General features: G+C 38.4%; 1 protein-coding gene across 1 annotated transcript in view; it reads left to right on the plus strand.

Moving 5' to 3' along the window:
• The first annotated feature begins 2,074 nt into the window (after positions 1–2,074).
• RASGRP1 (RAS guanyl releasing protein 1) overlaps positions 2,075–26,707 on the plus strand; it is a 37,953-nt gene continuing 13,320 nt past the window's right edge. The window contains exons 1-8 of the mRNA XM_059849800.1: positions 2,075–2,464; positions 4,708–4,877; positions 17,806–17,911; positions 20,024–20,086; positions 21,188–21,319; positions 22,385–22,538; positions 25,645–25,818; positions 26,546–26,662. Coding sequence (XP_059705783.1) covers positions 2,433–2,464; positions 4,708–4,877; positions 17,806–17,911; positions 20,024–20,086; positions 21,188–21,319; positions 22,385–22,538; positions 25,645–25,818; positions 26,546–26,662 — 948 coding nt within the window. The 5' untranslated portion in view covers positions 2,075–2,432. The remainder of the gene's footprint in view (positions 2,465–4,707; positions 4,878–17,805; positions 17,912–20,023; positions 20,087–21,187; positions 21,320–22,384; positions 22,539–25,644; positions 25,819–26,545; positions 26,663–26,707) is intronic.

The following is a 26,707-nucleotide window of genomic DNA, read 5'->3' on the forward strand; positions in this document are numbered from 1 at the left end:
TTTACAATGATCTGTGTTAAAGAGATCTAAGTAAATGCTACTGGAAAAATGTGTGGTCTTGCTCTCATGTCATTGTTTGGTTGTGGCAACAGCTGAGCTAATAGGAGTGGGCAGTGAAATGATTTAAATAATTAGTACTGTGTGAAAGAACATGTATAATTTTTATTTAGGTTATCTTAGTTTATTTTTTGCCTGGATTTTGTGTTCAACCCACTGTATGGCAGCACATGCACCACTAGTGGGCCCATTGTAAAGAGCAGGTATGGACCCAGGAAAAATAGCAAACTGAATAAGCTTAAAATAGATTTGAAATCACAGCTTTCAGAAAATTACTTTTACTCTGATTCAAGGCCAAGCTATGTTTTTACTCTTGCAGTAATTTGGAGGGGAAAAGATGTATCTTGAACAACAACTGAACTCCAAAGATCCAGCTTGAGTTGAGGCAGTAAGATGGTTCTTCCACTTGGTTATGATGGTAAAATCCAATTTATAAGTTATTATTGTTGCAAAATCTTCCAGGAATCTGAGCATAAAAATACCTAGCTGGTCATGTTCCCTTGGGAGCAATATGGTCTGTCCTAGGCATTAGCATCTGGCAACTCTGTTAGTATGGTGGCTTAGTATTGCAAGTTTTACTTTAAAGCAATTGACTACTGAGTGGAGCTCTGGAAATAGAAGAAATATCTTGCTTTTCCATCGAGCATCTCTCTGATCCTCTGAGAACACAAACCAAGCATGAATCTACTAGGAGACCATTTCATCAGAAGAATGTCACATTCAATGGGCACATAAACTAAAATGGAATATTTGTATGAGATTGTGTACTGTAAGATTTACTTATGGATTTCTTTCAGGCCACAAAGCCAAAAAGTACTCTTTCTGTCAAACCTCCATCTCTCCATCTATTTGTGTTTGTTTATGAATGCATGTGAACTTCCTAAGGAAAATGTGTTAAAGAAAAAGCAAAGATGGCTGCGATGTACTTCTCTGAAGTACAGTTCAGCCAGGAGATTGGCTTAACAACACAACTGCCACAGAGCACGTGATATGTGACCTTGAATACATATTAATGTATTTGTGTTTCTTAAACCACAGTGGCCCCCAAGCTCTATGCTAGGAATGACCTTACAAATTACTTAAAAGAATGGCACCTGCTGAATATGATTGCCAGGAATATGTAGGGGTTTTTCCTTTTACCAGAAGTTCTTCAGCGAAGCAAAAGTCAAGTTGCCTCAGTCCCTGTTGTGATAATGGTATTTATCACTGCCTCTGAGAAAAGCGAGTGAGCAAAATGGATCATTTTGGAAACCTGAAAAGAAATGTGCCCTGATTGTTGGCAGAAGATTACTTTGAATATCTGAACCTTGTCAGTTATTCTTTGAATTGAAGAACTAGTTTGTGAAATCTGTCTGAATCTTGTTGTGAAGCACCTTGGTATTATGGTGACTAAGTAATGTTTAAAAACATAAAGTGAGCTCTAAAATAAGATCTTGATAATGCAGCATCTCCAGGACCCTGTATTTCGTACTGCTCTGTTGAGTGTATTTCTCAAAAAAAGACCATTTGGGCAAATTTTGGTTAGAAGATATAGGGTGACTTTGCCCTTTCAGATTTCTTGCCTGGCCATTTCTTCTCAGAAGCGGAAAAGCTGACAACGTTGAGTTGGAAGAGCTCTCATAAACTCCTAATCGTGATACAAGAACCATGAGAACACTGGGGCCGCTCTCCTTGCTCTGCAGTTAAACTGGAGGGACAGCGCAAGGCGCCGGATAAGCCTTTAAAACGGCAATCATCAACGCGGCACCTCGGTTTTGTGCCTCCCCCTCAGCACGGCACAGAGGAACACTTGGTGAGGCAGCCGGGTGTCCCGGGGCGAGCTGCACGAGCCGGGCACCTCCCCGAGAGCCGGGCCCCCGCCAGGCCCCCCGCCCGCCCACTGCGGCCGGCGGCAGGGGGGCCGGCCCGGCCGCTCGCCCCTCGCTCCAGCCGCACCCGGGCGAGCCCCGGCGGCTCGGAAGGAGCTGCTCAGGGAGGAGAGGAGGGGAGGAGAGGGCAGCTCCTGCCCTGCCCTGCCCAGGTGGTGCCCTGGAAAAAAGTTGTGGTGGCTTCAGAGCTGGGCGGTGAGAGCGCGTGCGGGTACCCAGTAAAGCCGGCGGCTTCAGAGAAGAGCAGCCCCAGCTCAGTACTTCCTCCTGCCGATAAGATCTCCGCCAGCGCTCGTCACGGGTGGCGGCCGCCGCTGTCGCTGCCCTACTTGAATCGGTTTCAGACTCCTCCTGAGGCGAGACGGGAGCGGGAGAGCGGCGAGGCGGGAGGGAGGAGGCGATGCTGGGGGCCGCGCCGCTCCGCCCGGCCTCCTCCGCCCCGCGCAGCCCCGCTCCCGGCGCTGCCGGCAGAGCCAGCCGGGCGGCGGAGCTGCGGCTGGGACCGGCATGGGGACCTTAGGCAAGAGGAGAGAAAACCAGTGAGTTTGCCTTGCTGCTTTATGCCCCCGTCGCTCCCCTCTCCGCGGCGGAGGGCACCGGGTCGGTGTCACGCCTGAGAGCGTGGCTCTCAGGGGCGCGCCTCTCCCCGCGGCTGCGCTGGCGGGAGCTGCCGTGGGGCACGGGGGGTGCCCTGAGGGGGCCGCCCCCGGTACTCCCGAGCGGGGCAGGGAGAGGAAAGAAGAGCGGGAGGGAGTGTGCGCGGGAGGATTTTGTTTCACCCTTTGGGGTGCCAGTGTGGCCGAGCAGGCGGGTCAGCGCGGGGTGGAGGAGCTTCACGTTACGGTGCCGGCTGAGCGCCGCCCGGGCTCGGTTACCTGCGGCACGGCCGGGCCGCCGGGCAGGCGGCCGGGAACGCGGCTGGCACCGCCCCGCCGGGCGAGCGGCACCTGCCCCGGGTCAGTCAGCGCTTATTTGTGATGTCCTGCCCGCCGACAAGGGCGTACAGTGGAAATGCAGGGCGGGCGTCCCCCCGCTGCACCTCCGTCCCCCTTTCCTCTGTTTATCGTGTCGGGTGACTGCTGCGAGAGGATCTGTTCTAAGGAATAACCACAGGTACCACCGGCAGAGCTTTGCCTGTCCAGCTTGGCCAAGTCGGCCACAAAATAACTGTAAACTTTTTTGAGGTGTGGAAACTTCGGGTTTTCTCCTGGGTGTTGCGGAAGTCTGAAATATCTTCTGCCTTAACTCTTACTTTGTTACTACTTGCTGGGATCCTCTGCCCTGTGTTGAAGAGACATAAATAAAGCTAGGAGAGGGGCTTAAGCTTGTAAAAAGAAAACACTGAAAGCTGATCAGGCCCTTGTTCTTTTTATATGAGAACAGGAAGTCAGATCACAAAGCTAAGAGGGAAATTGAGAAAAAGGGGGAAGGGAATACTTGCGTGTCCGCTACTGTCAGCCTAAGTATGGAGGAGCTCAGTCAGTGATGAGTACTGCCTCTGGAGGGTCAGGTATGTATTTTCCTGAATTTGAAATTATGGAGGCCTGGGATCAGTGTTAGGTTGTAAATGACACCGTGATCAGTTTTGTGGCTTCCCCAGCATTCAAGTGAGACAGAAGCTAAGGATGAGGCTGGACTTTGACAGGGATGAGGTAGGGTCCAGTTTGTCTTCATAAGGCATGCATTTTTTTAACTTTGTGCAGGAGTGCCTATTCGGGGATGTCTGTGAATTTACTTCTACTATCTGTATGTAAAATACACTCTGGAGGAATTTCTATGCCTTTTCTTCCTGAGACTGTCAGCTGATTAATAGAGTCTTGCATAGTGTTCCAAGAAAAGTTATGTGAAGGCTTAAGATAGCACCGTAAAGACACTGGAGTCACTTGTTTAGGAATGCTGTGGAGTGCCTGAAATAAACCGAAAGGATCCCTGAAATTTCAGGAGTCCCTGAAATAAACCCAAGTTTCATTGAAATGGCAGTGCTTGTTGTTATTTTGTGAGCTGTATGGTTATACTCTGAAGTCAGATCTTGCAGTGATTCCTGGTATTTGCAGGCAAATATATCTTATCACTTTTCATTAATACAATATTGTTCCAATTTACTATTTGATACAGAAATATGAACTTGTGTGCAAGCAACGAATAGCCTTTAATATTATCCATAAACGTTCATGTTCTTGCAGTAGAAGGTATTATATGGGCAAAACACAAGACTAAAATTAGTTATGTGCTTTATTTTGGTCTCATTTACCATTGTTATTAAACATATTTATTTGTTCATGTATACTATTTTAAAGCAACCTAGGAAATAATAGTATTAAATAGATGCAAATTAATATATTTGTTTTGATTTTGAAGTACTCCACTCTTGGGTTGTGCTGATATTTTTTTTTTTACTTAACAGTGACTTTTCAGATTAAATTAATAAAGCTAGTCAGGTGTTTTCCAATATGTTTAATGTTTTTTTGCTCCTTTATTTTTGGTGGACACACAAACATCTGGTGGTAGGTTATTGCATACTCTCCAACAAACAGACAAGAGTCCTGATAATCCTGACAGATCATTCAGGGAGCTCTATAACCATGTGCTCTGCAACTGACATTTAGCAGAAAAAAAGTCACTTACTGAGCAGTCCCTTTGGTGTACACATCAAGTGGGAGGGTTATGCCTTTCAGCACCCTAACTATGAGTTAATTGTCCTTTAAACCTCTCCTCCTTTCCCATGCAGTGTAAAATTTGCCACTCTATCTCGTATTTACTTCACTATTGTGCTTTCTTCTAGGCAACCTGCTCAAGCATGCAGCACTGCCCCTGAATCAGCACTGGAGCTGCAGCAGACCAGTCATTGTCACAGCCTCTCAAACCATACTCAGGTCATGATGGTGCCGTTGGGGCACCTAGCCAAAGGAGCCACTTTGGAAGACCTTCTTGAAACCTGCATTCAGTCTTTTGGTGAGTGCTTGGAGGTTTTTAGAGTCATATTTGTTTCTATGTCTATGATTATGTTTCTATTGGCTATGTTTAAATCCCTTAGTAGAGAATTAAATGGATTTATTGGTGGAGTAGAATGACTGTTAATGAGAATGAATGTTAACTGAGAATTGTCTGTGCTACAGGTGATTGTGGTTTTGGTTGACGGATGTGTTTATGCAGATGTGTGTAATATATGCTGAGAGATTAGAGTAACTACTGCTTTTTCTTGAGAGAACCAGACAAATTCCAATCATCTACACTTCTAAGAGTAGTTTTGTTGTTCCTTCAAGTACCAATTTTGTAAACTTCAGCAAGTAATCATTATATTTTTGTATGTTACAATAACATTCTTATAATGCGTGTAAGGAACATATTTATATTAACATTTTTAAACAAGAGGGGCTATTTTTAAGCTAGGTGAGATAACACAAAAAGCAATCCAGTGTTATCAGTATAGATTTAAAGTTGTTTCTTTTTAAGAGGAAAGAATCCAAACAGAAATCACAGCTGCATTTTTTTAAAAGTATCAATTATCTATTTGTCCTTTTACAATAAGAATTGCAATATGGATAAGTGTAACCATTTCCTGAGCCATGTACCCCTAGTTTCCTTTTCCAACTTTCTCACTAGTAAATATGTTTATATTCAATATTATTAAAATGTTATTACTGAAGACACTTAAAGTGATTCTGAATAATTTGCTTATAAGTAGCACATCTGTTTGTTAATGCTGAGTCTTTCAGTGATTTGAGCTACTCCCAAAGTGTATGTGGGAAAGTCTTAGTTTCAGGAGTAGTCCTTAGAAGATAAATGTACTTGAGCACCCACTCAGCTCTAAAATAATTATCTATATAGCTAAATAGTAACACATCGTGCTGATCTACTGATACAGTACATAAATAAAGTTTAAACAATGACTAATCTTTCACATTTGTTTAAAATGAGGTTTTTTTTAACTTTAAAGCCTTCTAATCTGCATGAGCAGAGAAATGCGTGTCTGACAAAAGCTGGTGAAACATGTAATTTTCAGTAAAGTCTTGTTTCTTTTTTGCTTCTTTTCTTCCCCAATTCATTATTGTGAAGACGCTGAACTCTTATAAAGCCCTAATTCCTCAACAAATGTTGATTGATATAAGTTTCAGTTCAATGGGGGGGGATAAGACATCTAAAACATAAGACCCTCAGGTAGCTGTAATATTGTGACTACTTGACCAATAATTATATCTCCACATTTTTATGAAAAAATGGTAATATAAATGTAACATTATAAAATTATAGTATAGTTATTAAAGTGATTGATTTAAAGTAGTGCAGGTGAAACCCTGAGAAGGAGATTATTTTTGGCTAATACTCTGTATAGCAATATAGACATGCTTAGGTGTGCTCAGATTCCTGAGCACCAGTATATTAAAAGGGCTAAGGTAACGAAGAAAAGCAAGTGCACCCCTGCAGTTCAGCTACACATGCATGTGAATCTTTCTTAAGGGTTTCACACTTCTGCTAGAAAATTTACTGTAATCCACTCAATAGGGTTTTCCTGACCCTTGTCAAGCTGTACATAAGTTGAGCAAGGTGAATTGTAGTGCATCAGCAAACATCATTATAACTCACTAAGGGCTGCTAAAATCATGTTGTGTGCTGCAAAGGTTTAGACCCTTAATTGGACAATTCATAGTAGTGTCTGTATTTATACATCTTGCATGAAATTATGCATGTTCGTATGCTATGTTGGAACCTCCCATTAAGGTATTGAAGTTTACTTTCTGAAAAAAGCCATTGGTTTATTTGCTGTCCAGTCTTCAGGAGAACAAGAGACAGTAGATAGAGATGTTGATGTGTCATGTTTCAGAATACATACTGCATCTTGTTAGCATTATACTGCATTTGCTACACATGTTATGTGTACAAATACAATTCCTCTGTAATGGATGCAGCTGAGTTTATATTCCTGGACTCAATTATGCGAGTTTGGAGAAAGCAAACAGTGTGTAAGAGAGGCTGCTGTCAACAACAGTGTTTAAGGAGAAGCTGGCAGCCTTTTGCTGTATATGCAGAGAATATCACAAGAAGGTCTAACCAAGAAGGTATGAAGAATCAATACACACAGCCGTGGAGAACATAGGCTGTAAGTTTGTGTTGATTCTTGTTGTATTGATTGTTGTAGTTTATCTTACAACATGGATTAGGAGAAGAAAGGAGGAAGGTAATAGGCTAAATTGAAATTAAAAGTGAGACACCTAAACTTTGCTGCAGTATTATAAATGGATTCCAAGATGAAAGACTTTGTCAGGAGAGCCAAGTTAATCCAAAAGCTTAGTCAGTGCAGTTAACTTAAAATCCTGCTTTGGGGTGATTAGTGTGTGTGCTCTTTCACTTCTCTCAAACTTGGATATTCTTTAGCTTGGACTGATGAATGACAGGCATGTGCCTTAGTGACAGAAACGATGAGGGTCTTAAGAGGTAATTTGAAGTCATGTAGGTGGTCACTCCATCTGAAAGAGTAGCTTCATACCAGTGTTTATTCAACAGCATGATGAGGAGATGCTAAAAGTAGAGGTTTCTTCAAGTCCCAGGGAAGTTTGAATCAGGATGATGAAGATGAATCATCCTGCAAATGAATTGCCAAAAGTAAAGGCAACAAAAAAGCAAGGATGTAAGTGAAGGCAAGAGTTTAGGGAAAAAATAGTATGATGGGAGATTGAATGTTGGAAGTGTCTTAGAAAGGAATATTGGTCCTTTCTTAGGAGAAGATATGTTGAGACTTGAAACCATTCTCACCAGATTTAAGAGAAGAGATTTGGTTATACAGAATAGTGATTCAAAACATGTTCGAAAATGTGTCTCAGAAGACATCCCAACATTATAAGTAGCTACAGGATGGTGTTACTGTTATGATCTGGATTGAAAAGAAGAATTGTAGAGCACAAATAAATGCATCGTATGTGATTGCCTAGAAAAGAAGGGGAGGAAAAAAGAAAGAAAGGAAGAGCAGGAGAAAGGGTAAAATGATTTAAAAAACTAGAAAAGACAGTAGCTGCAGAAAGGTTAGATTCAGTGCAACCGCTACATCAGAGATATAAATCCTGAACAAAAAGCTCATGAAGAGATAATTAAAAGTAGATTTTCCATTGGCAACAAAATGGCTGAAGTTGTAAGTTCAAGGAAGCAAAGAAGTAGTTAATAGATCTTGGCCCAGAATATGACAGCTTCAGGAGGGAGATAATTTTTTCCTGAGGAGATCTTCATCAGTGACTGTGATTCTGGAGTGGAATTTTGCATAGGACATTGACTTTAACACCCTGCATCCATTTTTTTTTCCATTATGTAGTACGTAAAATGCCTGGGAAAATGTACTTTTGCCCGGCTGACAGTTCTCTGAAAATCAATATGGCTTTGTCTCCTATTTTGTTGCTAGTTGTAAAGGCACTTAGTCTATCAGCTTTGTTGTTGAAACCAGCAGAGTAGGGTCTAGTTTGCTGGCAGGTCAGTAGAACACAGGAAGCATATGCTTAGTAGCACAGCCATACTTTTATGTCTAGTTCTTATAGTAGTCTTTGTGACACTACATAAATGATAGCATATATTTAGTTCAGAAAGTGTTACAGATCAGAGAGGAAAAATGTATTAGCAGTGTTCCCTTCACTGGATACCTGATTTGTTAATTTTATATCTGCTAAATGTTCATGACATCTATCATCCTAGGGTATCCTCATGCTACTGTGAACTTGAAGTTCTGAATATGTGTTGTGAAGTCAAATTATAATCTAGAAAAAATTTTTTTTGAAACTTCACTATATTTTAGTGCATGGTAAGAGGTCTCTGTTTCTTTTCTTCGTTTATGTCTATTTTTATCTTATAAATCTACTTTTTTTATCTAGAGTAAAGTTTAAGGGTGCTTATTTTTTTAAACAGACATACCTTTCAAAGATCCCATGAGCTATTTTAACATGCATTCAAGCTTATAAACCATGTAGGGTCAGAGGGCCTATTCCTTGCCCACACAAAATATTTGTTTAAATTGTTTTTACAAGTGTTTAAAGACTATTGCAATCAGGACAACATGTGTCTTCAACATATTGCCAATTTGATATCTCCTTGTTTTGTCCGTAATAAAGTCCTGAAATGTTACCTAGAATTATCTAAGAAACAATTCCAGTAGTGCACTTGAAAGCCATAATTTATTCAAACACATCTTGCTAAAAAAATCTGAGGATCATTTAAAAGCTGAGACTTCTGTAAGAGCTCAAGATGTTGTTATGAAGAAGTTTTTGTTCCTAACCTGTGAGTACAAGATCTTACTCTTTACCTCTTACATTTGAGTGCTAGAAGTATGTTTACTGTAGCATATGGATGACCTATGCTTATCTTACAGTTCAGACACTTCAGTTAAAAAGAGATCAAGAAGTATTGTCTTCAAATGCATGTCACACTACATGTGTTTGGTTTCTTTAAAGAGATGTAAGTAAAGGGCTTTAGGAAAGCAACAGAAATATTTCTGAGACCATGTAGCATAATTCCATGTGAAATTTCATCCACAATGAACTGTTTGCAATGGAGCTACTTGTTTATACATATGTGCCAGCTTTAACCCATGGAGGATTAAAGGAAGTAGAAAATTACAACTACAAAGATCAGCAATATTCTTAATAGAATTTATGTGAACCTAACGCAATTTGCAGCTTCTAATGGTAGTCATATACAGCTAGGTCTAGGAATAGGTTGTGATGTTAAGTTGTTCTGCAGTGTTTGATCTGTGCTAAACGAGCTTGTTGCCTCACTGTGTGATAAAGTGACATGTTTGTAAACGAACCTTAGAAATACTGGAAACTACATTCAGACTAATTTGGATGAAAGATACCATGGAAGTGTTTTGATAGAAACCAAAAAAATCACACAAAGATGCTGGTGGCCTCTTAGGTGTAAGCTACCTAAAAGGTAATCATGGTTCACATTTTATGGAATAAAAAATAACTGCATTATTGAGTTGTGTAGTTATGTGAACTGATAATGTTTTTATATTGCTCATATCAATATCATGCAAAAAACATATTGAGACTTAGGAATTCTTTGAGAGTCAGATACATATTGCATCCATCCTACAAGCAACAAAGTAGGCAAGTTAGAGTTCCCTCTTTAGAGCTGTAGGCATTTTCTCCTCTAAAATACAGAAAAAAATGAAAACCATCCTGTTTTTCCCATATCAGTTATCTGGAAAAACTCACTCTACTTTGAACATAAATATGTTCTTCCAGTCTAGTTCAAGCATACAATTAACTACTAAAACAATCCCAGTTCAATTACTGAGTTTATCCTTTTATCAAATTTACTATATAACAAATTCTTATATAGAATTCTGATTCTAAGGCAATAAATTCTTTCATGGTATATGCACACCCACAGAATGCAACTGTGGCCATTTGCTTTTTTCCTCTCAGGTTTGCCAGAACAATCACCTGGTTTTGTCTCATGCTGCACAAACTTGCAGGGTTCTATCCCTCGCTCTTGAAGCCTGAGCTGAATATTGAGGTCTCCAATTCCCCCCGAAGTGGTTAAATTTTATTCATGACGCTGTTCTGTGTGAAAATGCTGTTGATCATTGTGTGTTAGGTAATCTGAGTGCTGTTTGGTCAAATACAGTGCAGAAACCTTTCTATTGCTTGGCAACAGAAACTATGTTAATGATCAATTAATGACATTGTGGGAACAAAAGAGTCATTACTGCTCTGTAGAATGCATGACATTGTGGGAAGAGAAAAGTAGTTACTGCTCTGGAGAATTCTAAGTGCTGTTTAGCTAACTATTAAAGTTAATTGTGGTTGTACCAAAATGGAAATTATTTATTTTTTAACCTGATGTCTGTGAAAAAATTTTCCCAAAGAAAAGGAACTTTAGATATGTTTATATATATGTGTTATAGAGTTCTATATAGCAAATTTTACTTTACTTTTTCAATATAATTTTCCAAAACCAAGAAGTAAGTAATAAAACAAAATGAAGAAAACTTAGACTTTCTTCTTTATAATGCAGTCTCTTATTTACTTATATTTACTACTGGGATATGACTGCAAATTCTACCTTCATGTATCTAAATATAACTTCAGGAAAAATCAGTATAACTATTATTTAGCAATGCAAAATATTCTAATTGCCCATCACCAACCAGCTGATACCCAGACAGTTCCCAAGCAACAGCAGCCCTGACAAACTTGCAGCCTTTTTTTAGATGCTAAGCATTACATGATAAGACACAAAATATCCATTGGTCAGCTAAGGTCAGCTGTTCTGGCTTGTTCCTCCAAGCTCCTTGCTGGTGGGGCAGTGTGAGAAGGCATCCCCAGCTGCTGGGTTAGAGCTTAGCTTGCCATAATCTGTAAACACCAGTTCCAGAAGTATAGCTAGAAGTTAAAGCAAAGACTAGGAAGCTTAAGTATGTGAGTGAAACGGTCAGTGAGGAACTGTTAGAGCTGGAGCATGCAGCACTAGTGAAAATTGAGGTCAGGAAGTGGGACCCAAGGGATCTGCAACTTCTTCAAGCCCTTCAGAGGCAAGCAGCTTGGTGTGTACCTGTCTGTTGCAGTTTGAACCTTTGTGCGGGACAGGCTTCCTGCTTCCTTGGATGTGATGACTAACTGCCCCAGGATCAGTCATGGCCTTAGAGGGGAGCTTGTTGTAAAACACTGCAGAGTAAGGGTTAAGCACACATCTGGGCTCAGTAGTCAGACAGGGACACTGGCCTCAGAAGTTTATGGTTCTGTTCTTCGAGTCTGTTTTTTTCCTATCCACCAGGGCCTATGCTAGCGCAGCTGTGTTGCCAAGCATTACAGTTGAATTATTCAGGAGTTGCCTGCAGCTCAAAAAATTCACATGGCTCCAGCATCATGACTTAAAGCTTTGGAAAAAGTCTTGATTACTAAAATTATGTTTTGTAGGCTTTGCAGAAAAAGACTATTTTATTAAAAAGTTTGCATCTAAATTTGCTAAAATCGATATTTTAAATATGCTGTAGAAGGAAGTGTGGTGTGCATCCATGTGTGCAAACTTTTTGTCTTCTTCTATGTACCTCATCTGAATTTCCAAGGCTAATGGAATGCTTTCCACCCACATTGCATTTGGTTTCTCTCAAAGTACATTTTAATTTCGGAAAATCATCCCATTTCCCTTTGACAAGAGCTTTTATCTCCTTGTTTTCATTTCAAAGAATTACCCACCTAGAGCTCTTTGTGCAAGATGTAGCTTTCCAAAAGCTGTTTCTGAGAGAGGGTAATGATTTTCCCTGGAGATTTCTCTCCCCTAATGTTCCCTACCCTCACACAAAACAGTCTTATTATTCTTTTTGGATACATATTACCATCATTTTGTCTTGGATATATCTGCATTGTTTATGAGTGTTTGGAGGAACAGGAGTGGGTTCCCCCCTCCTCTATTCTGTAGGGAGTTTAAATGGAATAGACGTGAAGAAACACCAACTTTATGGGGTTTCTTCTAACATTTTTGTTAACTTGGCTTGTTTAGAGAGCTGTTGGTGCAGGACTGATCGCAAAGTAGTGCAGTTTTTCCTCTCAGGAAAATACTGATTTCTTCTAAGTTTAGTTTTAGAGCATTTATTCTTAAGATCAATTACTTGTGTAAATAAATTTATGTAAAACTCAATAGTTGCAGGAATGTATGGACAATAAGCCAATTTAAAAAGACACAAACAAACTAATCCAAAACTTTGGTGCAATTCCCTGGGCTTTTTGATGCTGTCTGATAAACATCATGTAACTCTTGTGGCATGAGGGGGAATACCACCATTCTGTACAGAATTAAATGGAAGCTGGAGAGCTCAATATTCCACCAGCTTTCTGCTGCAGCTAAAACTAAAAAAAGCATTCTATTACCTAATTACTGTGTCATCTTTGCAAGGACATTCTTATTAAGTTATATTATTTCTGAAAGATATTAAGTACTTAAGATAATGATTTGAAATAAAGAAAAATTCACTAAGGATAAGTACAAAGTTCTACTTGGAGTAATCAGCTGTAAAAATGGTATGGTAATGTCCTTCAAATACAGCATTTCTGCAGAAAAGGATATCATTGTGAAGAGAGACTTTAAAAGTGAAAATGGAATAAATTACAATAATGATATTGTATCACTGCAGAAACTCCGTGTGCATGGAAGGATGTGTGTACTTTCATATTTTCTGTATATACATTATACCTTTACTTACATTAAAATGTAGGTGTATAGAAAGGTATTATGTAAACGATATTAAGAATAATGTTCTAACTCTGGTGCTTAGATCTCTTCTGTAGTACTGAATTCGGGTTTTCTTCCCAGTGGTGCGAGCTACAAAGCGTTCAGAAAACAATATCAAAGTTGACCAGAGAGCTAGAAAACCTTGCCTCTGAGGAATAAAAAAATGACAGATTTGAGGTTTCTTAGCTCAAAAAATAGATGAGGGATGAAACCCTTAAAAAGAGAAACGATACTGATAAGGAAAAGAAAATTTTTTTTCTGTTTGCTGGAGTCTAGGCTTAAGCAGCCCAAGTTACCTGAAATGTTTGATTAGACAGAAAGGAGAATTCTTAAATGATAGAGAAACTCAAGCACTGGAATAAGTCACCTACAAAAGCTGTGAAGTCCTCATCACTGTAGAATTTTAAGAGCAGATTAAACTGGTTCTGAAGCAAGATTTTGAGAAGGCTGTTTCTGTATTGGAGCAGCAGAATACAATATATTGACTCCTAGCCCTGACATCTGCCATCAACTGAGCATTCAGCTGTCATTAAAAAATTAGTTTAAGTTAAATCTGCTTGCTGACCCTCAATAATGGTGTCATAACTGATATGGAGAATGGTTGCTTCTCATTCTGACCAAATTATTCAATTTAATGAAGACAGTTAAATGACTAGGTCTGTTACAGGATATCAAATTCCAACACAGAAGTAGTAAGCCTGGAGTAAGAAGGCTACTATGGGTTGCATAAGTTTGAAGTTGAAGGGGAACAGACTATTTCCTGTTTGTAAAGGGAATTTTCAGGGAGTATCTGTAAAATACTCATGAAATATTTTTTTTAGTTTGGGTTGCTTCTAGCCATTTTAAAGTTATCTTGCAGTACTGCACCTCGCATGTGGGGCAGATGCATTGACTTATGGCTGTTTCATTTCAGTCAGTAAACCCTACCATGTACTCCCACATGTATCTGCATATTTCTTACATGTCTGTGTGTTTTATCAAGGTCTTTGAAACTTTGAGGCCTTAAGAACATAAGTTCCCTCAGTTTTCAGATCACATGTTGACTTAATAATCTTTGCAGATGTTTATAGCACCATCCTCACACCATGTTCTTTAAACTACTAGGAAAAAAAATGCAGAAGTCTTGAAGAATTCTATGTGGCACGTCAGAATAGCAACCCACGACTTTCAGCTCTGCACTTAACTTCTGGCAATTGCTTGATACTTTCTTGCACTGCGTTGTTTTTTGCATTTTGATAACCACTGAAAGACTTAAGGGAGTTTACAAGAAGTTATTCGTGTTCTTAGTAGCTTAGTCACTGATCATGTGATGTCAGTGCTCCGTGATTCACTTCTGATTCATTTCAAATTGTACTCTAGGTGATACAGTTGGAACCTGCTTATGAAATAAAGATGGTGCTTATGAAATAAGGGGCTCTTAGACCTAGAAAAGCTAGCTTTTCTTTCCTGCAAAATTCAGTTTGGTTAAGACATCCTTGGCAGTCTTACTACTGCCTTATCATTGCATTCATGCATCAGAGGGAAGGTCTCAGTGCAGCGATCTTCCCTAATGAACATAGTCTTTCTGTTAAGTATATTTACCACAGGCTCGTGGCCATCAGGACCTGGTGAAAAGCAGATAGTTTGCTCTTAAAGCCTTGCTTACTGACTTTTGAGCAATTTGTTTCTCTAAAGCATTCAAGGACCTCGAGATACTTAAGCTGTTTCTAAATCATGGATTACGAGTAGTCACTCACTGGATCATGCAGTAGAGTGGCTGATGGGCCTAAATTAGAAGGTTCTTACCCTTGTGTGTTCTGAGCCCAGCACAAGAAATGGAACTTCTGTAATTGTAGTTTTTAGTGGCTTTGTGCTACGACATGGATCATAAAATACTTATCATTAACTGTCATTGTGCTTTCACTCATGGAGTTAAATGCTGGAAAAGTATATTCAACTTCTGCTTTTTTTTATTTCAGAGTATATTTATTAAAAATCTTAATACAATAGGGGAATTTACAGGAGAAAAACATGCAACAAATAACCTGTTGGTTATTTGTATTTTGCTGCAGTAAGACAAAGCTAAGGCTTTTGCAGTAATTTGCAGCTTTCTTTAATGTAAATTGACAAACTGAAGCACACCCATCCCACTTTAGTTAGTATTCACTCGGTGGTTTTGCTCAGTAGGCTGTGTGGTTAGAAGCAGGTATACAAACGGAAATGAAAAGGAGTTTTAAAACAAACTGCTGGGGGTTCAGGAGAGTGCTGCAGAGGCACTCAGAGGCACAATTGCAGCACAGTCAGGCCAGCCCTCTTACTGGCTCCACCATTTGTACAAATGCTTTACCATTGTAAATTGTGTGCTGGTACAGTTCCATGCAGGCTTGCTGTTCAGTGCTCAACCGCACTGGGAACATTTAGATTTCTTTTTGCAGAGTGTTTATTTTGTTTTTTAAGCCATCACAAATACAACGGGGTTTTTTGTGAAGGCGAGCCTTTTAGTTGGATGAGAGAACAGATAGCCCCAATATTGCTGGTATTGCTTTAATGTGTGCAAAATAATTGCATGCCATTGTAATGAAGTGTATCTCTGTTGCAAGATAATTAGGTGTGGATGTGGTGAAGCATATATACACTTTCATTATGCAGGAAAACACCATAAATGTGTTGACTTAATTACTAGTACTAGACAGAACATACTGTTTTTCTCTGTACCTTTGTGACATGAAAAAGCTAAATGGAAGAGAGACCTTCTAGAAAACAAAAATTCAAATGGGAACCTGTGGCCAAGTGATACCTGCGTTATGTCACAGCAGAAGATTTTGCACACAATGAAGTGCACACAATGAAAATGCTCAGGGAGAGAGAGTGTTATTTTTTGTCTTGGTTGTCTGGAAATGATCTATATTGAGCGCTTACAAGACGCTGTATATTCCTAAGAGTATGTGTGCACATATCCGTTTGGCTTCCAAGTTAAGCATATACTGAACTGTTTTCCTGTTTAAACAGGAGCTAGTGGATGGAGCTTCTGGCAGAGCGCCAAGTTTTGCCAAAGGAAGAAAACTGATACAGGCCTCTGTGTGCAAGGCCTAAAATAATTGTGCTCTTTGTGAAGACACTCAAAGGGTACAAAATGCCAAATACTAAAGGCCTGGTTAAGTATTTATTCTTGATGTCCCAGCCTTCCTCTGCAGATTTCCCACTTCTCTAGCTGAATAACCTGCTGGTTTGCCCTCAGTGCTCATGCTGTAGTACCTAGGCAGTTTATATCTCAGAAGGATTCTTTCAGTATGGAATGAAATTTTGTGTGGACACAAACAAGGGACACATAAACTTTGGTTCGTGCTGTAAAACAGAACTCGTAACATAAGTCAAAAGGCAGATCAAGAACTTTCTTTTACTTGGGGTCTATGCTGCTCCCATTCATGGGGCTGTAGGACAGGCAGACTTTCCCCTTGTCCTTACCACTGAAGGTGGATACATTTGGTATCTTCCTGTAGAAGTGCATGGAAATTCTCACCCAGTAACTAATGTGGATTATCTTGTTTTGCAAATGGGCTATGTTTAAAGTTCCATTTTGATGATGTGCAAGTTAAAGTGCCTTCTCCCTGCCTTCCCTAGCAGTAGATGTCGTTTCATATGCTGGAAATCTGCTGTTTTACATCCCTCTTCCATTTTGCTGTATTGGGCTTTGCTTCTCTATGTTGTTTCTGCTATTGCTTTCTAAAGAGAGAATGACATTTATTCCCATAGAGGTTAATCTATTTAAAGTTATTTGAGAAGATAAATTTTCTTTTGTATTTGAAAGGGTGTCAAATTCCCATTCAAGCTACTTAGGTTCTCTTATGACTGGCTGTGGGAGAACATTGTCAGTTAGTATTTACAAACACTTTCACTACTGTTTGTTGCAGAAATGGAAACTTTTTAAAGTGTTCTGCTACATTTCTTGTCCTTGATCTTTTTGACATATGGAAAAAAAACCCCACAAGACCCAGATGAGAGATGTAGTTTAAAGCCTTTCTGCTGAAATCCCTGTAATGGATAGTTCAAGTTGATGTGCTGTACATTTAAGTCCAGCCCAGGGGGTATGCACAGGTTTACCTCTGGGTTTCTACCATATGTTGTATCTCATTCCACATGTATCTATGCACATCTGTGATCCTAGGCTGTGTGTGCACTCTGGTGTTATGTTTGTCATCTGTACAAAAAAGCTCACAAACAATTGTGAATATTGCTGTTCTGTTTGATAACTGTAGTCATTCCAATGACTGGCTGAGATGGATCAGTAACTGAACTATTTTGATCTGCAGTTCAATGATTTGTTTCCAAGTTTATATTCATATGCCTAAAGCTAAGCATTTAAGTGCATTGCTGGGCTTAGATCATCATGTATAATTATCTGGGCATTCTGATTACTTTTGAGACACATCTGCTTTTTTGTTTGCCTTTTTTTTTTTTTTTTTTTTTTATTTTTAAGAGTCTTCCAAACACAGTAGTGAAGTATAGTAGTTGTTCTGTGGCTCTCACCAGAAAAATTATGCACTCTCTAAATTGGAGGTTACTGCTATCTTTGAAATAGCATACATGAACAGACCTGATTAGAATTAGGATTCTGAAAAAGCCTGTTGCAAATTGTTTATGAAGGTATAGCAAGATTTCAATATGAATAATCCTTTTTGTTTTTTAGATTTAGAAGGAAATGCATGTCAAAACAACCAGCTGCTAAAAATAATTCTGGCCATGCATCAGTTTTTCATCTCCTCTGCAGACATGCTTCAGAAACTTGTTGATCTATATCCTTTGTAATCTTTGCCTGCTTTTAAGGTAACTTGATAGTCTGACAAGTTTGAGATGGGTAAGTAGAAAATATTTAATCGAGGGGTGTATTAGTATTCCACTAATTAATCTGTATACTTGTTCTTTACAGTTTTTGGTTGTATGGTGTGCTTTTGTTTGGTTTGGGGTTGGCGGTTTTTGTTTAGCTTGTTATACACAGAGGAAAAGAGGAAACTCCCAAGTCAGGTTTTAAGTAGGATAAATCACCCTCTGTTGGCTGGGGAGGGACTATCTAGCAGGTGTTGGATGAATTTAGGTACCTCAGTTAGGTACTGTGAACCTGGGTCCAAGTTTTAGATCTGTGTCTCTCTCTCTGTCCACTATCAAGTCAAAGAACAAAGAACAAAACCGGATCATCAGGGTGTAAAAATTTTAAATGAAAATTATTTCTCTCACACACACTCAAAATTGCTATAATAAGTCATAAGCTTTTCCTTGCTATTTGTTCCCATTTTGAGTTGACTGCCTGGACTCATATGTGTGTGTTTCTGGCTCATTAGATTTTTCACAGTGTAGCTACTAGATCATATTCACAATACTGGCCTTTCTTTGGAATTTTTAATTGTGAAATATGTTACCTGTCTTCTTAGCTTTACAAAATGTTTACTCCTAATTAGATAAGCACAGTACAAGATGGAGACCTGTCATTCTAAGAATCTCCATCCAGTTTTGGTACAATTCAATTTAATAATCTTTTCTTTCCTCAAACTCTATATCTTTGAAGCATTTACAAGCAGCATCCTTGACAATAGAACACTGGAACACTGACTGTCTGTCTGTCTGTAGCAGGACTGTCTTGCTGCTTCTCTAATGGCAGGTGTTGGATCAAGTGTGCTAAGCTACAGCTGTGGTGTAGTGTTGCATTTCACTTAGGCTCCTGGGCTCTTGGAAAATGCAACAAAGTCAGTGCTTGCATCTTCTTTCTGAGATGGAACGTTTTCTACAACCGGAAAAGCAATTCAAACTTTTATTAGACTTGCATAATTTGCAAGCTTGGTTTTTAACTCTCTGTGTAGCTCCCTGTAAAGACATTGAAAGTTAAAGACAGTTTTGAATGGATCAGGTAGTCTGGGCTCTTGTATTTTGCAAAACCTTGCAAGTGTTCCAGTTGCACCGTTTCCCATCCCCTAAATTATGGGAGTGATTTCAGGTGGTTACAGGTTCTTTGTAAGTCATCTAATTCTAGTCATTCAGAGAGAGGCCCTTAAAAATATTTGGGAACTTACTCGGACTTCACCAGTTCTGTAGTCAGCGTCGTGTAAGCATGCTGAAAGGGTGGATGGCATGTCCCCTGAGCTGTGGTAGATTTAGGCTGCAGTTAATGGCAATCAGATTGTGAGTGGATCCACGAGGTATTTTCATTAAATTATGTTTTTTTTTCAGACCTGAAAATATGTGTGTCACCTCCATCAGAAGAATCAAGACATGCATAATACATTTTTCAAAATGGATTTTCCATTACTTCAACAGACATTGGCTACAATATCAAAACATGTTTTAAAGAGCTAATAGACTAAAAATATGGTTGTTTCTTTCAGTTGCCAGAGCAAATTAAATGAAAACTGTTGTGTAGCTAGAAAGGTGAGGTTACTATGGAGAGGCATGTTACGTTTTGCTCTGCCATTGTCTACAACTGGTTATATTTAAAAGAAAAAAGCTTTTTTTTTTCCTTAATCTCCAGTGAATTAACTGAGAAGGATTGCTTCATAAGTGCATTGATTCATAAATATGGTATGTATATTTCAAATTTTAATGGCATGTGTCAGTTCACAAGTTTTATGAGAAATTGCGAGGCATGCTGCAAAGAAACATGTAGAGAACAGAATCCCTTCACTGGTTGACACTACTCAGTACTCTGGCAACAGCACCACTATTACTCATAGTAGTCATAGTTGCAATAAACTTTGGTAACAACCTTGGGATATACTTTTTATATACTTTCATAAAACCCGATATAATATTTGCCATCAGCAGGATGATTCTTTATTGCTCACAGGTTGGGAAGTATCAAGCATGTTACATTTTACATCATATGTGAATGGATGTGGTTTTCCTTAACAGTTTTCTACCTATCTTAATGCTTTAGAAAATAACTCTTCAATGCTGTGTGTGAAGATCTGCTATTTTGTGAGGTAAGTATGTTCGTGGTTGGTAGCCATTAGTTAGTTTGCAGTTATCCATGTGACAAATATAAATATGTTTTATATAATTTAAATATGTTTTTGCATGTCTGAAATGGATATTAAAAAGAGAAACAGGTATTCTGCTTCAGCTTTGCAAGGTTCATATTAGTAGCTCTACACAAAAAGGTCCAACTGGCTTTTAGCAGATCTGCTTAAATCAGTGCAAGAGTTGTCAGGTCACAGTTTTGAACTGAGTCTGTATGAATCTGTATCTTAAACATCTGTGAAAATTGACAGTGCTCAGGAAATGATAGAAGTGTGTCTAATATTATTATATAGGTCTATTAAAAATTAGGTGGGATATTGCAGATATTTTTGTACTAGGCAAAGCTCCATTGCATTGGGTAGGTAATTCTCCTTAGTAATTCTACTTGCAGTGGTCCTGGAACACTCTAATTTTTACCTATTAAGTAAAATAAAGTTTGATATCTCAGTTTAAATAAAACAGAAGAGAGGGAGAATATTCAGCTCTAATAGATTGAGGATATCTCTTTTTTACACAAAGGGGGAAATTATTAGTAACAGGTGAGTAGAATTTGTTTAAATGATGATTTTATTATCTCAGAGCAGATTATTATTGGTTATGTCAGCATGCTTTAGTACTGTGCGAGATCTGGTAACATTTCTCCTTCCAGGAAAATCCACACACATTTGTATCCCTAAGAATGTACATTTCCATTTTTTCCACAAGCACAGGTTTTTACATGTATAGTGCTGGGTACTGTGTCTGTCTGGGATGGAGTTAAATTTCTTCATAGCAGCCTCTATAATGCTGTGTGTTGAATCTGAGAGTAAAACTCAGCATTATTTTACCTCTTGCTGAACAGTGATTGTACAGCATCAATGCCCTCTGTTTCACATCTGCCCTTGCCAAAATGTGGGCTGGGGGTGAGCTTGAGGCTGGGAGGGGACACAGCTGGAACAGCTGACCTGAACAGATCAAAGGAACATTTCAACCCATACGGGGTCATACTAAATTTCAGCCTAACTAGATCAAAACATTTTTTTTTTTTTTTTTTTGTGTGTGTGTGTGTGTTTTAATTTTAATAGGTATTGGATTACAGAATTCTGGATTATGTTCAAAATGGACTCTAAACTATCCACAGCTATGGCGGAATTTCAAGAAGTGGTTCGAGCTAATGGTGAGGAGTTACATTGTCGTCTAATTGACACATCTCAAATGTGAGTGTCGAAGTCTCAATATACTCAGAAAATAAAATTTTGCTCAGAATTTCCTTTATTCGATTATAATGTCTCTCATAAGTCATAAGTTAGCTGTCCTTACAAGAATTTATACTTCATTACAGATGAAATATACATTATGTAGTGGAACATTTCAGGAATGGCTTAGGTTGAAGTTAGCTGCAGAGTAGACTTTGGGCTGATTCTCTATGACAGCCAGGTTTTACCCTGTCCAGGGAACTTAGAAAATTTGTAGATGCCTAATGGTTTTGTGAGATCACTTGAAATCACTGAAAAAGGAGAATAAAATTTGATTGGGTAACAGATGAGGTAAAAAAAAAGTGTTTATATTTTAGCAACAAAGGTAAGTGAGGATATAGTTTATTACATTGTCGGACTCTTGATATTATTTAGATTATTTTGGTTATAAAATACGTGTTGTGACAAGAATAAATCCTAGAGCTGTATATCACAGAGTTCTTTCTTGGGAGGACATGTTTCCCTGTTACACGAGAGTGAGATAGTTCTGGGGAACAGTACAACTGACAAAACAAGTGTCAGTTTGTACTTTGGAAATGCACAGGCTAAAGCAGAGCAGAATTTGGCATACATTTTTATCTGGTTATGAAAGAGGATATTTAGCATTTCAAATTGAAATAAATTTTATTACTCTATGGGTCAATAGCAAAGGGGGACAGTTCATACTCAGAAGTTGCTCAAGGATATCTAAGGATTATTAAATGCAGGAGCTCTGGAAGTGTTCAGTGAAGACAAAGTTACAGATAGCTATTCTGAAAACAGAACTGATTGCAGAAATTATATCGACTCTCATGCTGTTTAGTAAGATAGTTGTATTGTACTTAAAGTGCTACATCAATACAATAAAGACTTACAATAATATTTTGTCATATAATCTCTAATGCATGAAAAGCAGTTTTCTGTTTTGAAATTCAAATAATTCACTTTTTACTGCAGTAAGGCATAAAAACAATGTTACCTCTGACTTAGGGAAAGAGGAAAATTTTGCTTTTCAGTAAATAACTTGCAGTAATTGTGTTTTAAAAGAAATTCTAGGGACTGGTCTAGAAAGCTGACACAGCGTGTAAAGGCCAACACCAGTAAGAAACGGAAAGTCTCACTTCTTTTTGATCACCTTGAGCCAGAGGAGCTGTCAGACCACCTTACCTATCTTGAGTTTAAATCTTTCAGAAGAATATCAGTAAGTTATTTTTTATGTATTTATGTAATTATTTATTTATATTAAGCAAATATGGGGAAGACGTAGGAAATACGGCAGAGGTAACAGTACAGGATCAGCTCTGCCGTACAAGATGTTGGACATGCTGAGTCTTTTTCCAGACTTTTTTACTTTACTAGTATTGAAGGTGGCCAGTGTAACTTAGATTCTGAGTAGCTACCCTTCTGCTACAAACATATATGGGTGAGAGAATGAACCTCAACTGTGGGAGAGTTGGGGCAAGATCAGTTGGAAGGAAGAGGAGAAAACGTTCCAAAGAAGCTCGTTTTGCTAGAACAAGGGATGCCATTGGGCACAAGAAGCTTCCTTTGACTCAAATCAGTAATCAGGCTGAAATGGGATGGAGGAAACTTGGAATATTCTCCTATATTGCAAACCTTCTGTGGCTGTAGTGAACAGTGCAGCAATCCTGTGCGGTGATTAATTGACTGCACTGAAGATGGGCACTGGACTCTGCTTGTCTTTTTTGATTGTTCATAACATAATAAAGACCAGAGATAAGAAAGCACTTTAGAAAATGCCATTTTTGATATAAAGTAGTTAAACATATTTTTATTATACAAGCTTTCATATACACAAACAATTTTTAAGGATTTATCTAAGATATTTTTTCTTTAATTTGATTTATTTTCTCAGTAACGTTTGTAGCTGATAAGATGCAAACTTCCCTATGCACCTTGGCTTCACTTGCATCATTGTATGCTACAATATCGCCTCTTTTCAAACCTGATACAGTTTACACATGGAAAAATGAATGTTAGGGACCAAAATCTAGGAGGGTTGCAAAGTCTGTGTGATAACAAGACTGAAAGCAAAGTGATTTTTTTCAGTGTTTTTTTCTTTTTTTTTGCTGTTGCTTGTTACTTAGTTGGTTTTGTTGGACTTTTTTGGTACCACTAGAATATGAAGCTGAACCTATGCAAGAAAAGGGGCTCTCACTAGATGGTGGAAGATTTCACAGTCATGTTTTCATGTACTTTGTTTTGAGCTGGTGTCAGTACATGACTCTGTGTTTTGTGTTAAACTCTAAAAGCTGTAGAACTGAAGTCATGCACAGATTGCTGCCTGTAGGCAGTAATAATATGCAAAGCTTATATAACTTACCATCTTCAAAACCTCTGTGCAGATGTAAGGTAATTAATGAGTGTAACAAGTATGGTTTTAGTCAGAGTGTCAGATGTGCCATGGAGTTCCAACAGTTACTACATGCATGTATACATTTCATATGCAGGGTGCCTGCATATTTTTTCTATAAATTGAGCATACCAAGATTTTGGGTCAGAAAATGATATGTAATTTATAATTAGCTATATTAATTAAATCTTTGCAGAATATGTTCATGGTGTGCTAAACCGCAGAATCCTTTTGTTTTTCAAATGTGGCATCATATACCAGGAGAAAGATTGAAAATTACCTGCTGTGTTATTAGTCCCTGGAATAACTATTTACAGGCTTGGACATTTGAAAGTCAGAAGGGAATATTTGATCACATACACAGCATACAGCAAAATCTTCCATGAGATACCATCTATCTTGCAGCAAATTAAAATGCAAGGAGTGCTGTTCACAGAGCAAGGACTGGAGGCATGCTGGTGTTTGGAAAGTATTTTAATCTCTAGTCGTAAAGTACAGGGAGGCCACAGTCTTTTGAAAGAATCTGGATTCTGGATTCCTGTTGAGGCTCTTAAGTTAATCATCACAATAACAGACTCTTACACTAAAGTAGTTTAGGTATTTAAATATTGCATCTGCCACTAACGAACTTGTTATAGTTGACCTCAAATTATTTGTGTACCACAATTAATTCAAAACTTTCAAGTAGCATTTTAGAGATTAATTTTTTCAGAATTTAAAAAAACCCTAAACTTTTCTGAAGGAGATGACTGCTGAGAAAAAAAATATAAACTGATTCATAGTAGTACTGAAACCGCTATGACATTCATAATTATGTAGTCAGTTATTAAAAAATGATCTATCTGTATAGTGTAGTTGCTTAAATTTCAAGATCCAGCCAACCTGGCTGGGATTCAAAATTCAAAGAATAATTGTAATGTAAGTACTATGTAATCTCAGAGACTGCTCTACTTATTACTAATATTTCTTCAATTTTTAATATAATAAGGACAAATCTAGAGGTGTCTGCTGTCATCAGCTTTGAAAGTGCTAGTAGTTCTTATTAAATGGAAAAAATTTACAAAGTTGCAAGAAGGTGAGAGAGGGAGTATAAGAAACAAACAGCCTGACCTTTGCTTAAAGATCAATGCTATTCCACATATTCCTGTGGAAAGGAATGTATATCTCTTACAGTGTGTATGAGTGTTTCTGGTAAGATGTTAGTGGTCATAGTAAAGAATAGATGTAAAAATCCCATGTCACGTTTTCTGATGATTGAAATTCTTGTGTATTCCTGTTAATGTGTAAATCAACAGAATGGACAAGAATTGCATCAACAAAAGCAAGTTATTTATTCTCTTTAATTTAAGAATGGCTAAAAAAAAAAGCGTGTTACAGGTATCTACTGAACCATTTTAGATTGTCTTGATTAAATAAGCTCACTAGCTGTATTAAAAGTATTAAGGAGTCTGCAGCCTTCAGTCTTAAGGGTTTTATCTCAGTTTCGTGTTAATCCCATTCAACTTGCTTTTTGTATTAATGTAGCTTAATTCAGAAGTGTGCCCCAGATACAGAATACATAAACTGACCACTGAACTCCCTTAAACTATTACTGAGTTATTAGATTACAATTTAAGTTCTGTTTAACCTTCCCAATAGAAGTCAATGAATATATGAAGCTGCTGAGGCTGGGAGGGAAGCCCCAGTTCTACTCCTCCTGGGATTTTTAAGAGCCAAGACTTCTGAGATATGACAAAAAGAAGCTTTCAGTTAATTCAATTAGTGGAAGCCCCTGCTTTGAACTTAACAAAGCTTTTACAAAGGAAAGATTTCAGTTTTATGGATAGAAATATATGGTTTATTTTATTTGCAAAGCAAACCTCTGTCCACACACAGATCATGAGACATAAGAAACTACATGAATTTTCATTTACGCTTCTTTTGTTTGTTCAAGTTCTCAGATTATCAGAACTACATTGTGAATAGTTGTGTGAAAGAGAACCCAACAATGGAAAGATCAATTTCTCTTTGCAATGGTATCTCTCAGTGGGTGCAGCTAATGGTTCTCAGCAGACCAACACCACAGCTTCGGGCTGAAGTGTTCATCAAGTTTATCCATGTTGCACAGGTCAGTTAAAATCTAGCATGTTTGGGGCTTATTTTGTCTTTCTCTGATGCAGCTCTTTTTCTGCTCTTCCCATACTATTACTGTAGGGTGAGCTGGGAGTGTTGGCGCTGGTCTGCTGGTTCATGCACACCACCTGTGCATTTGTGTGTGTGTGTGCTGTCTTACCAAGTGTTCAGATATTAGAGTCATGGCACCAGGACTTTCTCATGTTCATTCTGATGAAATTATTCTCACTGTAAAACTAGACTTGCTTTTGAATCAGCATGTGAGATTGCCAGGTGTGGCTGTGAAGCTTTCCAAAGCATGAGCATCTCTCATGGCTTTGGCTGTAATTAGAAGCATTCCACCAGAAACACCTTTCTGAATAAAAGGAGAGCTATGGTCCTGTTTGTATTCTTTGCATACTAATTCAACTGCAGTCATAACCAAGATAATAGGCAGTGTTTCCTACTTGTGGTAGACTGTGGGAAAAGGGGGAAGTACTGAGGAGGTACTTTAAAGACTTACTGTATCTGAAAATTTAATATTTGATTTAATAACAGTAGAGTAAGTTCATGTTACACCCAGTAAAATCACAGCTTATCACCAAAATACATGAAGTCAAATGACACAAACTTGTAAGACTTAGGAGGAAGACAACAGAGGAAATTCAAATTTGGGTGTGCACGTTGAACAACCTGAACCTTTAAATTATACTGATCTTTTTTTTTTTTTTAAATGTGAACAGAAGCTCCACCAGCTGCAGAATTTTAACACATTAATGGCAGTGATAGGAGGTCTCTGTCACAGTTCCATTTCCAGGCTCAAGGAAACAAGCTCATGTGTTCCTCATGATGTAATTAAGGTTAGTATTGCTCCTCTAAGTTTTACAAATAAGAGAACCTTTAAC

The sequence above is a fragment of the Haemorhous mexicanus genome, chromosome 6 (assembly GCF_027477595.1).
Source record: "Haemorhous mexicanus isolate bHaeMex1 chromosome 6, bHaeMex1.pri, whole genome shotgun sequence".
In the NCBI taxonomy this organism is placed as follows: domain Eukaryota; kingdom Metazoa; phylum Chordata; class Aves; order Passeriformes; family Fringillidae; genus Haemorhous; species Haemorhous mexicanus.